The 15,302-nt window shown below is 48.9% G+C and overlaps 1 protein-coding gene across 3 annotated transcripts in view; it reads right to left on the bottom strand.

Annotated features, from left to right (window-relative positions):
• The window catches only part of FAM120A (family with sequence similarity 120A), a 91,520-nt gene extending 76,273 nt beyond the window's left edge, over window positions 1-15,247 (bottom strand). For all 3 annotated transcript variants that reach the window (XM_032397777.1, XM_032397778.1, XM_032397779.1), the window contains exons 1-2: window positions 14,774-15,247; window positions 332-578 (exon numbers count right to left, since the gene is read on the bottom strand). In XM_032397777.1, coding sequence (XP_032253668.1) covers window positions 332-578; window positions 14,774-15,247 — 721 coding nt within the window. The remainder of the gene's footprint in view (window positions 1-331; window positions 579-14,773) is intronic.
• Window positions 15,248-15,302: the final 55 nt, after the last annotated feature.

Below are 15,302 nucleotides of genomic sequence, written 5' to 3'. Positions count from 1 at the left end.
AGGAACACCACTGAGGAGGGGCACACTCCACAACATTCCAGCACTGACATTTAAAAATATCAGTGTGCGGGGTGCCTGGGTGGCTCAGTCGTTAAGCATCTGCTTTCGGCTCAGGTCATGATCCCGGGATCTGGGATCGAGCCCCGCATCAGGCTCCCCGCTCCGCGGGAAGCCTGCTTCTCCCTCTCCCCCTCCCCCTGCTTGTGTTCCCTCTCTCGCTGTCTCTCTCTCTGTCAAATAAATAAATAAAATCTTAAAAAAAATATATATATATATATGTGTTCCCAGCGTAGAACCCTATCAAACGAAGCAGTTCACACTGCCCACCTACCTAACAGAGCAGCAAAGATAGGGAAGCGGTTTGGGTTCAGGTCCAGCTGCTTGGCGACCTCGTGCATCAGATACTGGCTCGTGGTGAGACTTTTCCCGTTCCGGCTCAGTTTGAGGGCGTGGGCACTGAAGTAGTAAGGGATGTTGCACAGCGCGTAGTCGGAGTCGTAGGCGACCAAGCCGTGGAAGCCGTTTTCTCTGCAGAAACCGATCACTTCCTGATGGTGGTCCTCGATGCTCTGGGCCACCTGTGCAAGCGAGAGGAGCATGTGGTCAGAGCCCGCCCGCCACAGCGCCCATGCAGACGCCTCTGTGCAGAACCTGCAGATCCCAGATACAGAAACACCCAAAAGAGCCAAAGAATCAAAGAACCATAAAAAGGGTGTGGCACACCGCTCGTGGGAGCAAGCTCTGTGGGAGCCATCTCCTGGTCAGTGACTATAATCCCATCTAAACTGCAAATTAACTGCCCATTTCTTGTCATAGTCAAAGATCGTCCTGCTTAAAAATACACAATGCCAGCTGATCCCCGTTAACAGTATTCTGAGGGAAAAAAGGGAGAAGAAACAGGGATAAAAGAGGAAAATAAACAAGTGTCAAAGCAGGAGACAGAAGCCAGCCACCTCGGTAAAACCAAATAATTTCTTCAAAGTAGAAATATGTCAAATAGGTAAAATAATAAAAACGATTTTTTTTTTTTACAGAAAAGCCAAGCGTTACCCTTCACCCACAGATCTGCTAGTTATTATACACGCTAGAGCACTCAGCATATGGGGACAGTAGTAAAGGTGAACATTTACCCCAAACAACACTGTCACATGGTTATCCCGTGCAAAGGATCAGACCTGGTGGTGTAGTCCCAGGCTCAGGACCACCATGGGGACCAGGCTGAAACTCACTGCCTGCTTAGTGATGAAGACTACAAAGCTGCAGCTTCTTTCCTTGTCCCGACTCTCCCAGGGTGAGTGGTCCGCCGCAGGTATCCCGGAGACCCAGGAATCTCGGGGACCGTAGCATCCTAAGGGCGGGCAGCGGGCAACACCCGTGGAAAAGTAAAAGGCTCTAGGAATCTTTCTACTCCCAAAACATACCAAAAGGCATTTGAAAAACACTTTCCTAAAATATATAAAGTCAAAGACAATCAATTCTTCTCCTATTTCCCAAATTCATTCAACCAACTGAAATCTGGTAGATTTTTTGTTTCTACAATAGATAAGGTATTTGAGAAAACAGATTTTTAAATTAAATCAAGTGACTCAGCTAACGGTAGAAAATTAACTCCCCAAAGAGCCCTAAAGTTGAAAAACATGCACCTTAAATATAAGTGTCTAGAACTATACTGTCCAATGTGTGGCTATACTGAATTAAAATCAAAACTAAATCACATCCAAACAGTAAGTACAAGTGTTCAGGGGTCACCGGCTGGGCACACTGTGGAGTTGCTCCCATTTCTCACTGAATTTCACAGGACAAGTGGTCACCGTATTTTGTTGGAAAGTTAGTTATAATGAAATCTCACTTAGAAGCAAGGCAAACCCTTTAAAAATGCTATTTAGAGGAAAAGTAATTTCCTGCATTCTCTTAATACTTTTATAAAAACATTTTACTTCATAAGAAAAATATAAACATTTAGTCAATTTATTTCTATTTCTTAGAATAGAAAAATGCACTTTCGTCCCTTATCTAAAAACACTGTACCTTCACTAAAACAGAAAAGTACAGTTTAAGAAAATTCTGAAGTGAGGCCAGCTCCACCTCTCCCAGCCCAAGCCCCCGCCTCCCCCCACTTCAGGATGCACAACTTTATAATGACAGCAACGTCTTAAAACATTTCTAAATCACAGCAAACCCTGGCTGTCGTCCAGACAACTTTAATCATAAATCTGCACAATCTCCCCAGAAGCCCTGAAATGAAAGGAGACTGTGAGTGACCACCCCTCACCCCCCACCCCTCCAAGGAGTTCCAGAAAAGGCAGCATGGCAACTTGCTCCAGAGCCAGGCGCCCTGTGGAGATGGGGCAGAATTAAGTGCAGGAGCTGCACACTGCACACCCGGTATGTACGTTTGTGACAGAGTCTATTAAACCACTCTCCCAGGACGCTGCAGCCGGGGCCGTCATCCTTCCTGAGCGCCCCCGTGCCAGTCACCAGGCTGCACGCCTCACAGCCACCCGGGAAGGGGAGGAGGGGAGGGGGACCAGCCCGGTATGAGGGCCCACGACCAGGGCCCCAGGGGGGAGGGCAGGTGCACTGGCCCGACGTGAGCACAGCGGGGAGGTGGCAGTGGTAAACTCAGAGGAAGCAGGGATGGGGTCTCATCTGGCAGTTCTCAAGGAAGGCTTCAGAGTCCTACAACAATCGGCACTATACTTTCAGAACCTTAAAATGTGCGTGCCCTTTGACCCAGTGATCTCACTCCAGGAAACGGAGCCTAAGAAACCAGCACCAGTAACAAATGCTGGGAGTGTCAGAGGGTCAGAGCAGGCTCCCGTGGGAGAACGTAAGCTAACACCCAGGAGCTGGGCAAACACAGCAGCCCGCAGTGTTGTGCAGAAACACGGGCAAAAGCTTTCGACAAAACACTAAGCAAACTGTTCAGAATCAATCCCCTGTACACAGAGCAGCGCGAAGCTGCGTCAGTGGGGAAACACTGGAAGGGACACAGCAAACGCCAACAGCTGTGTCAGGACGGTGCAATTAAGCTTAACGAAAACTTCCTTAGAGGAAAAAAAAATGAATAAAAACGCTGAAGCAGCACTAGGATAAGCCACACCCACACTGGCCTCCTCAGTGTCACCACAGTGGGGACAGACGCTCTTCCTTCCCCAAGGATGACAAGGCATGCACTTACTCATCTGCCAACCAGGGGTCTAGCCTGGCATCTGGCACATGGTAAATTCCAAAAGAAAGAAGAACAATGGGGGCCCCATTACGGGGCCCCAGGAGTCTTTAAGCTACCTGCGCAGATGGGTGAGATCTGCTCTATCCAGCAGAAGGAGCAGGCAGAGGGCCTCGCAGAGGGCGGACTTGGGGCTCTCCACCATCGCCTCCTTCCGCCATCCCAAGCACAGTTCCCTGTTCTTTCAGAACATCTGGTTTCAGTTGGCATTAAAAAGCAAAGTGAATGAGCTCTTATTAATTCACTAGAACACTAACTTGCAAATGATTAACAATACCTTATCCTCCCTCAAAGCACACCCAGCGTTAAACAAATAGCTGCCCACTAGAATTAACGTCCTAAAACAAAAGATGGAGGAATCAAGCCCGTGAGCATGGACTTCAAGGCTCGAGTCAAGGTGGGCTGACCTGTGCCCCTGTCTTGCTCATCTTTCCCACCCTCAGGCACCCTGAGGGCCGGCAAAGGGGACAGAACCAGAACGCCTAGGTCCCAGTTCTGGCTTGACGCCCACCTGCCCAGCCAGGAATGTACAATTCATGGGTCTTTAAGTTTCCTTCAACTTCCAAATTTCTGGTATTCTCTCCCACCTTTACCTGAGGAAAGGCAACATGGCCTTAAAACCATAAGGTAACAGAGACACGATCCTCCCCCGGCGGGCGGGTAATGGACGCGTGGTGGTCCGTTACCACAAAACCCTGAGGCCAGAGTTCAGAGCTGGGGATGTAGGTGGTGGACACACATGACATATGCACTGTCCAAACTCATACAACTACACCTCTCACACGGAGAATGAACTTTAACGTATACAAATTAAAAACAAATCAGCCGGGACATCTGGGGGCCAGGAATGAATGCAGACTGGCTAAGGTACAGAACTGTACTAGAAAAGTCTGAAATGACCTCTCTGAGTGGGGTGGGGGCTGCTGCCCTAGGTAACTTTGGAGAACAATGTTTTGAATGGAAGGTCAGACTTCTGAGGACAGGCACCACTCAGATGCTGACCTCTCCTGGTAAAGTGTATCTCGAGGGCACAGGGGTGCAGGTGACAGCGCTGAGACCACATCATGAATGGTGGACGAGCCAGGTGTCTCACCGTCAGAGAACGGGGTTACACATGGGCAAAAGGAGGAGGCTGGCACGACCCTATGGTGCCAGCTTAGCCATGGAGACGTCCTATGAACTGATGTGTAGGTGACAACACAGACAGGCACAGAAATCATCAGAGGTGACGTGTGTACACACACACCTCCCCGCTGTTGAAAGACAGCTGAAAAGCAGCGACACCCCAGGAGTGAGAACACCTGCGCTCTGATGTGGTTTCTAAATTCCATTCTCCACGAAATGGAACCAGGGCCCTTGAGAAAAATGGGTGATGCCAGGGCAGGGAAATCCAAGACGGTCCTAGGGCACGTCTCTGTAGCGCCAGAAAGGAAGGAGGTGCTCACAAAACGAAGGAGGGGTGTGCCAGGACACAGGAAACCGCCCCCCCCCCCGAGAGACTCCCAATGGCCAAAGCTAGAATAATTTATGCAACAAAATAAAGAACATATTAGGTTATCACCCAAAGTATAAAACTAATACACGAGCCCATATTAGTCCAAACAAATGATTACATAAACACAGTCTGCCCTACACAAGAATTCCAACAATAATGTGAAATCCCTCCCAGGAGCTGAAGCTCACCCCCACCGTCCCCCCGAGAGGGGGCTAGCCTAAAGGACCACTTCCAAAGAAGCAAACCAGCAACGGGGTGAAGTCGTGTCACAGAGCAGATGCCAGCAGACTCCACCATGGTATGGTGTGGCAAAGGGCACTGCACCTCTGGGGCATTCCTCCCAAAACATGAGAAAGCACCAGGCAGCCCAAACTGGAGGCCAGCCTACAAAATACCTGCTCAGTAACCCAAAGTGCCAAGGACACCAAAGAAACAGAGGTTGAGGAGCTGTCCTGGACCAGAGGGGCCTGAGGAGATGAGACACCTGAAGGCCACAGGGCAACCCAGATCGGGGCACGGAGCCTAAAAGAACCCCGGCGGAAGGAGGGATAAGAACTGAATGAAGAACACAGTGAGGCTCATGGTACCGCATCAATGCGAGCTTCTTAGTTTTGATAACCGCTCGCTCACAAGCTGTTACCACGCATGGAAGCGGAGGGAAGGTTATTCGGGAACCCTCTGTACCCTCTTGGCAACTTTTCTATAAACCTAAAATTATTCCACAGTTAAGTTTATTTTAAAAAAGAAAAAAGTCAACAGTCTACAAGACACCAGCTGGAAGACTATTTTAAGCTACTTCACCAGGTGAACACAGCATTAACAGGCATGAACAGCACAGTCTAAGATCCTATTATGTGAAAACACATCTCTCCGCAGATCGTGGGGCTTCAGGAAGCAGGAGAGCCCACTGCAGGTGAGACTGGGCCACTACAGACCTGCGAATAAACGAACCAAGTCCCCTGGCCACAGGGCCCCGGGACAATGCCTCAAGACGAGCACCACCTCAAAGAGCAGGTGTTGGGACTGGGTCGGTGCAAGGTCTGGCTAGGGACAGGAAAAGGGTCTAGGCTGCGTCAAAACAGGACTTGAAAGGCAATTATTTAATTAAAGATAAAAAGTAAATGTCAGAGTTAGGCTTCAGGGAAGCAGGGTCTGACAGGCGCTGGCTGTCCCTCTCTTTTGAGCATCTGCTCTCCGGGCCTGTAAGCCCTCTGCTCTGGGGCCCGCCTCCCACCTAAGCTGCCCGGGGACAGCACCCTGCTTCTCTGATTCCCTGGCCTCCAGCTCCAGGTGCAAACTGGGCAGAATATAACGAAATCGGTACACCTGGTTCTTAATTCTAATTTTAGAAGTGAGGGAAAACTATGACATACGATACTGGGATGATTATTTCAAGCTAAAAACTTGAAGCCCTGAGACCCACTTTCCTACAAGCGGTAGTAGAGGGGTAAAGCCTCCCTCTCCGAGAGTGAGCCAAACCTGGAATTCTGCACGGCCTCAGTAAGGAAAACCCCAGGCTGGTACCCCGAGACCACGGACGCCATAAAGGCAGGTTTCTGTCTCTGGCGCCAGGGGGTGAACCCCACTGCCCACTTTAACACTTTCTGCACTTCCACTTCTTCATCTGCAAAAGTAACACCATCCCTACACCTCAAAGGGCAGCTGCAACGGTTAACGAGCAACTGCATGTAAACAGTTCAGTCCTTCATAAATAACAAACGCTGATAAAAGTCGGCTACCATTTGTCTTTAAGAAAGCTGCATAAGAAAGGATCTGCTTCTTCATACTTTTCAAACATATGGGACCTGAAACACTATGAGTTGTCATAAATAGATTTTCCGACATCAAGAAAAAAAATACTGTGTGAGGTTTTTCTTTAGAACGGTTTTATACCAGCTCAGGGAATAATGTGACACACCCTCCAGCCACTTATGAGATTTAAAAGATGTAAGTTAACCTGAACGTAAGAGGATAGGAGTCGACCTAAATTCTTTTGCTTTTTTAAAAAATGACACCTTGATCTTGAACTCTAGTTGCCAGGTCCTGGGTGGGTGAGATTACTCAAGCTACTCACTCCTGCTCGAGTCCAACAGAGGAATGAGGACATAAAAGTCAACTCCAATTTGGCGGAAGATTTTTATTGTTGTTGTCAACATTAAAAGGGCAATTTCAAGTTATGACATATTTTAGCGATGTCTCTAAAAACTAAGTCTCTCCCCCTGAGGAAATCTGGAATCAGAGCTGAAGAGCTTCTTACCTTACACATCTCTTGCCTATTCTATAAGAACTGGTTATAGTGGTCTTAGAAGGAAAAATAATTTTTCAAAATAAGTGAGTGGCACATGAAAAGATTCTCGACTTCATTAATCATAAAGGAAATGAAAATCAAAACCACAATGAGATACCATTCAAAACCCATAAGGATGGCTACTATCAAAAAAAATAAACATAAATAAGCAGGTGTTGGCGAGGTGAAGAAATTGGAGCCTCACACACTGCTGGTGGGAATGCAAAAGGGCGCAGCTGCTGTGGAAAACAGTATGACCATTCCTCAAAAAATTACCCAGAGAACTACCCTATGATCCAGCAATTCGACTTCCAGGTATATACCAAAAGAACTGAAAGCAGAAACTCAAACAGGTATTTGTACACCCATTTTCATAATAATATTATCACAACAGCCAAAAGGTGGAAGCAACCATCAACAGATGAATGGATAAAGAAAATGTGTATAGACACAGTAGAATATTACTCAGCCTTGAAAAAGAATAAACTCCTGACACCTGCTACAAAACATGGATGAACCTTGAGAACACTATATTAAGTGAAATAAGCTGGTCACAAAAGGACAAATACTGTACGATTCTACTTACATGAGGTCCCGACAGCAGTGAAATTCCAAGACAGAGTAGGTAGTGGGCGCCAGGGGCTGGGGTGGGGGGGGTGCGGGGGGGAAAGTTTCAGTTTGGGTGTTTAGTGGGGACAGAGTTTCAGTTTGGGAAGATGAGAAAGTTCTGGAAACAGATGGTGCGGATGGTTGCACGACAGTGTGAATGTACTTAATGCCACCGCACTGTACACTTAACAATGGTTAAAACAGTAAGATTTGTTATAGTTTACCACAATTTAAAAAAATAAAATTAAGAATATATAATAATAAAAAGAGCGTTTTGTGCCATCAACCTGTCTTCTTAAGAAGCCTAAGCACTTGGCTCCAAGAGGTAACTTCCTACTTGTCAAAGATAGAGGTTTTACTTTTCCTTCAGATGACGACGTTAGTGTGCATCATTAGCAAGGACTGTGGCTGCCAGGCTATGTAATAGGCTGAGACTTCCTTTCTTCTTTGCAATCTCTTTAATAGATTGCCTTAATGCCTGGCCAATAACAGGTACTCGATTTTTGCTAAAGGGAAGATGACATCATCAACTGGGAACCAGTCAGAAAAGAGAGTATCAAGAATATAAGGTGAGAAAATAAATCTTACACAATGGCCATTGATCCAGGTGTTGAAAGAAAATAATTAAATGTCTGTCTATATAAATAGAACAAAGCAAATATCTGATTAAAAAGTTAAGCACCTACACTACATACATGCAAGAGGAGTAAACTGAGTCCCCAGCCTCAAGCAGCTTGCAGTCAGCTGGGGACGCACACAGGCAGCTGTAACAAAGCGGGACCCAGGAAGCCCAGATGCACAGGCGCACTGTGCGTATGCCTGGTCCAACCTGTGGGATCATCAGAAGAGGCTCCATGTGGGGCGCCCGGGTGGCTTAGTCAGGTAAGCGTCTGCCTTTGGCTCAGGTCATGATATGACCTCAGGGTCCTACGATGCAGCAATGGGTGTCTGCTTCTCCTTCTCCTCTGCCCCTCCCCCTGTTCATGTTGTCTCTCTCAAATAAATCAATAAAATCTTTACAAAAAAAAAAAAAGAGGCTCCATGAAGGAAGCTGGCACCTGACATGGACTTTAAAGTATGAGCAAAATCCTGACCAGCAGAAGTGGGTAGTTGGACAAGAAGGAGCAACACGAACAGAGTGGGGAAGCTGAACGTTTCCTGGGGAAGCAGGGAGTGGGATGGCTGAAGCGCTGACAAAGGAGAGCAGAGGAACTGTGAGCCATGCGGGCAGGTGGAAGGAGCTCAGTTCAGGAGGGTCTGACCCTCAGTACAGAGTTTGGATTAATGGTTTTGTTCAAGGTGCCGGCAGGACTGACGAACCGGAGGAGGCCGCAGGCCGCACCGACAAGGTGTGCAGGGTGAGTTCCACCAGTGAGGCAGCAGGCGTGGGGCCCAGTCAGATGAGATACAATTCTGACGGCTGCCCACATTTAGACACTGGTGAATAAAATGGTACCCTTAGGGTAAGTCTAGCAGTGTACTTTTTGCTCTATTATTCTGTATCATTTTTTCTAAATGCCGGTAAATACCCAATAATTTGGTTTCACAAGCACCAAGGGGTTTGCACAATCACTTATTCGGCCTATAGGCTCCACTTGGAGAGTTCACATGGTGGGGGTACTGGAGTGAGGAAGGGCACGTGGGAGACTGCCGGGCTTGCAGAGGGACCAGCAGGCTGGGTCATGAAATGCAGGGGGAGGGGGCAACACGACGACTCTAGGGGGCCAGGAGTGTGACCTTGAAGTGGATGACGAGGCTCAAACCAGTGAAGGTTATAAGCAAAATCCGAGGAGCCCAAGCGCACAGAGGATGGAACAGAAACAAGAATGAAGACTAGCTCAGAAGGGGTTGGGGCTACAGAAGGGAGACAGCATTTCAAAGTCTTAACGGTGAAGTTTCCCGCTAATTACAGGGTCCCATCTGGGGTGGCTAAAGCACAAGCACAATGGCCACCTGATGTGAGGGACAGGAGGCAGCAAGGGGGTGCTGAGTGGTCAGGAGACACGCTGTCAAGCACATAACACCAACGGCCCGACAAGTCTCCCGAGCAGGCCGTGGGACTGGTCAGAAGCTGTGTGCACACGTGGACAGCAGTAACTTCAAAGAGGTGATGCTGCGATTATGAGGAGGAAGAGCATGCAGTGGAGAACAGTGGCAATTATGGGAAGTCTTATTTCAGTAGCTCCAGGAAACAGAAGCACTCTGATCATCGAAAAGGGTTCAACAAGGCAGACAAAGGAGAAATGCTGGCTTTGATCAGTCTAACTTCAAGAAAAGGGAAGAGATTTAGACATGGTGATGAATGTTATAGAAATCAGTGCTGAAACCACAAATCGGGGACTCAAGAGCATAATCCAACCCACAGCCTATTTTGTTTGGCTTAAATAGTATTTTTTAAATGGGATAATTTCAAATAAAAGTCTGGATTCCTGGCTTTCTTGAAAAACGTGAAGTCTGATAATGCCGGCTCTAGAGTCCAATAAGGTTTTTAAAACATGCACACTCTTGGATCTACCAAGTTTGTGTGTGCACCATTAGCAGGGGGCTGGATAAACTATGGAACACTATGCAGGCATTAAAAAGAATTAGAATTATATAAACATATAAAGATTTTTTACATCCTTATTTAAAAAAGCAAATTGCTGAATAATGTATTGTGTGATCACATTTACGTTAAAAATTAAAACCATATGGTGATAGTACATAATATGTTGTGTAATGTATAATAGAAAACATACATAGGCAGCTGCTACAGAAAACAGTATGGCAATTCCTCGAGAAATTAAACACGGAATTACCATATGACCTACCAATTCCACTTCTAGGCATCTCCAAAAGAACTACAGCTGGGGCTCAAACAGAGCACACCCAAGTTCATAGCAGCATGACTCATTATTCACAACACACAAAAGGGGAAGCAACCCAAGCATCCATGGACAGATGGATGGATAAACCAAATGTGGTCTGTGGAATATTATGCAGTCTTTAAAAAGGAGGGTAACTAACACAATGTCACAACATGGATGAATCTTGAAGACATTAGGCTGAGTTAAGCCAGTCCAAAATTGGTACACTGCAAGATAATAAATATTTTAAAATAAGTATTTTACATGGGTGGCTGGTTTCGGTTGTAATGTGGTCAATTTTGAACCTAAGTATTCCCTGGTCAATTCAAGGTCTTAGAGAACAAGGTGTAACGACTAGTTTTTGGCCTCTCCTGGATAGAAACCGTGCCACTCCCACTGTAGCTGGAAACACAGCAGAGGCAGTGCTATCGGATCTGACCTGGGAGTGAAGTGCAGGTAGGCACACCCTGAGGCATTCTTACACAAAGCAACTGAACTTTGCCTTCAGCTCGGCACTTCCTCCTTGAGAAGGTTACTGGTTACTTGTCCCCAGATGTAGCCTACTCAGCAATCCTGTCTCATCCTATATAAAATGGGTAACAAAACCCTGTGCTGGCCAGATGAGACAACGCCGTGAAAGGGCCCAGCGAGGGCAGGCATCTGACAAGTCAGTCCCTGCCCCATCGGGTATGCATCATCATCCCAAAATCTCAAGCCACAGCCAAATCTCACAGACTTCCACTGACGTAAAGCAGGAGCACGGCTTTATTATGTCAGACCTAAGTAAATATGCCAGAGCACCGGCTCAGGGGAAGATCTGAAGGTCTTCATTATAAACCCGCACCGACTCAAGTCTTGTGGCAGGAACATTTAGGAAAGCTCCAGGGATTTAATGCCACAAAGATTTTTAAATAAATATCAGTCCCTCCCTGAAGTTACAAAGGTTGTGATGACTCAAAGCACACAAGAGGAAACACTCCCAGTAACTGGCAGAGGCCAAGCTCAGGCCAGGCAGTTCAGTGACCTGAACAAAATTAGCCGATTCATAGGCCAACTCCTAATGGTTAAAGAAATATAATTATTACTGTACCAAAAAAATTACAATTATTACTCTACCAAAGACATACTCTTCGAGGTCAAAAAAGATTTCTCTAAGCAAAGCTGACAGGAAAGTAAGCCTTTCTGCCAGTTTACAGAAACCTAGAAGGCCAACAAGATGGTAGATTTTTATAAGACACATGCCTCATGGACCCAACATGACATATAGTGACATTTCACGTCAATTTTGGCAATTCCTTTGTCAACTTTACATAATACTGTAGAAAAAAACTACTGATTGTCATACAGTAAAATTAACTTTACTTCTGATGTGTAGTTCTAAGGTTTTAAAAATGCATTCCCGGGGCACCTGGGTGGCTCAGTCATCAAGCGCCTTGCTTGGGCTCAGGTCATGATCCCAGGGTCCTGGGACCGAGCCCCGCATCGGGCTCCCTGCTCGGCGGGGAGTCTGCTTCTCCCTCTCCCACTCCCCCTGCTTGTGTTCCCTCTCTCACTGTGTCTCTGTCAAAAAATAGATTAAAAAATCTTTAAAAAAAAAAAAATGCATTCCCACCACCACCATCAGAGTACATAACAGTTCCATCACCCCAAAAAGCTCCATCCCCGCACCCTCCCCTGACCCCTGCCCTCTGGCAACCACTGACCTGGCCATGAGAATGTCACAGAAAGAGAATCACACCTTTAAGCCTGGCTTCTTTCGCTCAACATAAAGCCTTGGAGATTCAACCCACGAGTTGCCTGTACCAAAACTTCCTGTTGCTGAGGAGTAGGACGGCACAGCATGGACGGACCCGTTTGTTCAGTCACCTACTGAAGGATATTTTGGCTGTTTCCAGTTCTGGCTGTTATGAATACAACTGCTATGAACACTCAAGCACAGTCTTTGTGTGAACAAAAGTTTCACTGGGTAATGACCCTGGAGCAGCACTGCCAGAGCACATGGTAAGTGCATACTTAACGCTGTGTGCCAGCCTGCATTCCCACCAGGCATGTGACACGCTTCCAGCTGCTTAGCATTCTTGTCAGCACTTAGTATTGTTGGTAACGCTTGTTTTAGCCATTCTAACAGGCATACGGTGATATATTATCATGGTTTTAATTTACTTAACCGTTTTAATGGACATGTCTTAAAAAAAGTACACACCGCTTCATTCCCTTAGGGATCACTGAACATAAATTTTTCTGACTCAAAATCATCCTTGCAGAATAAACACTGTGCCACCCTCGGGGGCTACTCAAGTACACAGGATTGTTTTCCTGATTCTTCCTCATAGGCCACAGAATTATGTCTGGTTTTTACAGCTGTTTTTTTTTTTATCTTCTCCCTTACCAAGTGTCACTTCTTGCTATTAATGGCACTCCTGACTCGGGCGACTTTCCTCTGCACCCTTCTCTCACGCCGAGTTTAGAAATGCGTTACCAAGCTTCTCAGAACCAAATCTGAGAAGGAGAGGATTTGATTCTCCAGTGAGGAAAAAGAAAGCTTTGTTTTTTCTTTTCGGGTCACTGTACCAAAACTTCCTGACCTCCCATTTGGCAGCTTAGAAATTTCTAGTAGCTAAATTTCTTAGACGTGTTCCAAAAAGGTGAGGCTGCCAGGCTAAGTGCGCACTGGGTACCCGAGCCCTGACTGTATCAGTCTGTGCGACTAGCACTGTGCGATGCTTCTGTACCAGGAGCTAAAAGCTTACCTAAAGCAAAACAGGCATGTAAAAAACCATCTTGTGTTTGGAAACCTCAATGGGAGAAATCATCTCAAATCTAGTTTCCAAGCACTCACACATTGGTACAAAAATTCTGAGCACCTAGTAGGTAAACCACACAGAGAGGTGCGGAGATAAACATAAAGACACTTCTTTACAGTTAGAAAAGAATTCAGGAGTTCTTTCAAAAGATACAGAGCTGTGCACACCCTGAATCTAATCCTGCATAATATTTACAGAGTTCCTTTGAAAGTCACTTGACCAGAAAGCTCATCCTGCCTTTTCAGTGCTAGTTTCCAGCTCCGAATACCTTTCAAATATTCGGGAGGTGGACAGGCGCTGGGAATCGCCGCCGCCTTACTTCCCCGGGAGCCCGGGCTCCAGGGCAGAAAATGCCAGCGGCGCCAGGCTCTCACCCAAACCCCCAGCGGACTGGCTGTGCTTGTGCCAGGCCCACAGACCAATCCCCGCTCTCCCGGCCGCCACGACCCGCAGACTTAGAAGCCCTGTCACCAATCGCAACAGGACCGGGGTGGGACTTCCGCTATCACTTTAGGCTTTCCCACCACCATCTCAGCTCAGGCAGACAGGAAGAGTGAATTTCACAAACTTTGAGCTTAAGCACTTTCAAGCAGAAATAATGGCAAACAAGTTGGAAGACACAGTGGCAGCAGCCAGAAAACCAAAACAGACGCCTAAATTTTTAACAAAGAACAACGAAAAAGGAAGCAATCAAAACTGGAGTGGAGGGTCATTGATTTGCATGTTATCTGTGCATGGCTGCTGGGTCCCGAGGCGTCCTTGGCCCCGGCTCAGCGAGCAGCCCCGTGCCAGAGGGGCAGCGGAGGGCCGGCGGCGGCAGCGCTGACGACCTGCGTGCACGGCCCCGAGTGGCCGAGTCCTCCCTGTGCAGAGACCTCAATGCTGGACACTCGGATGCCCGTCCCCTTCGCCCTGACTCTGAGCGACACCCTTCACAGCAGACACACAAAACCCAAGACGCGAAGTCACAGAACTAACAGAATTCCATCATGTCCAATCCTGCAATTCTGTGAATTCTAACGCACACAGAAATCGGACAATTTCTCCAAACACTGTCATCTTAGAGGGAACCTGGACACAGCCCTGTGTTCCCAAAAGGGGAGCCCCCTCGGCAGGCCCTGGGCGGCTCGAGCCCCGGCTGGACGCGGTGACAGCGGCGCGCGGTCCCCGTCGCCCCCGCTCGGGACCCCTTCCTGTCGCCACGCAGCCCACTCGCCCGCACGGAAAACCTGTTGCTGTGCGAGCACCGCCGCACGCGAAGGGAGCATCCGGTGCAAGTTCAGGCCGGCGACCTGCCCGCCTCGGGGAGGGAGGGCACCCCCGCGACGCCGGGGCGGGGGCGCCGCGCCCTGCGCGCCCGGGGCTCCAGGCCGGCCGGGGCTCCAGGCCGCGCGTCCATCTTGCGGCCCCCGCGCCCTCTGACCCCCCGGCCCCCGGCCCCGACGGGCCGGAGCGCAGCCCGCGCCCCCCGCCGCCCCCCGGCCCGGCCCCCGCCGGCCGCACCTTGACGTGGAAGCGGATGAGCGCCAGGCGGATGCAGTGCGCCATGCAGACGGGCGGCAGGAACCAGACCTTGGGCGGCGGGGTGCCCTTGTTCTGGACATGGCTGACGATCTGCTGCGCCGTCTGGCGCTCGTTGCCCTGCCGCTTGACCCACTCGTGCAGCCGCGCCTTCTCGAGCGCGCCGTTGAAAAACACGAAGAGCTCGATGTTGCCGCCGAAGCAGGCCTTGGCCAGCGCGGCCAGGTAGCCGAGCATGTGGTTCCACTGGCCGCCGCTCACCCAGTCGGTGTAGAAGCCGCCGTAGAGGCGGTGCAGGCAGTTGTCGGCGTCCACCAGCAGGCGCAGCGGCGTGTGCGGGGGCCGCTGCCGCCCGCCGCCCACCAGGCTGCCCCGGGCCAGCTTCTGCAGCTCCACCGGCACCACGGCGCTCGGGCAGTGCTTCTCGATGTAGTCCTGGAAGCCCTGCACGCCCATGGCGGCGGCGGCGGCGGCGGCGGGCGCGGGGCGGCGGGGCGGCGGGGCCGGGGGC

This window comes from Phoca vitulina, unplaced genomic scaffold (genome assembly GCF_004348235.1).
Source record: "Phoca vitulina isolate PV1807 unplaced genomic scaffold, GSC_HSeal_1.0 scaffold104, whole genome shotgun sequence".
Classification (NCBI taxonomy): Eukaryota; Metazoa; Chordata; class Mammalia; order Carnivora; family Phocidae; genus Phoca; species Phoca vitulina.
The sequence above is the reverse complement of the archived record's forward strand: the minus strand, read 5'-3'. Positions and strand labels throughout refer to the sequence as shown.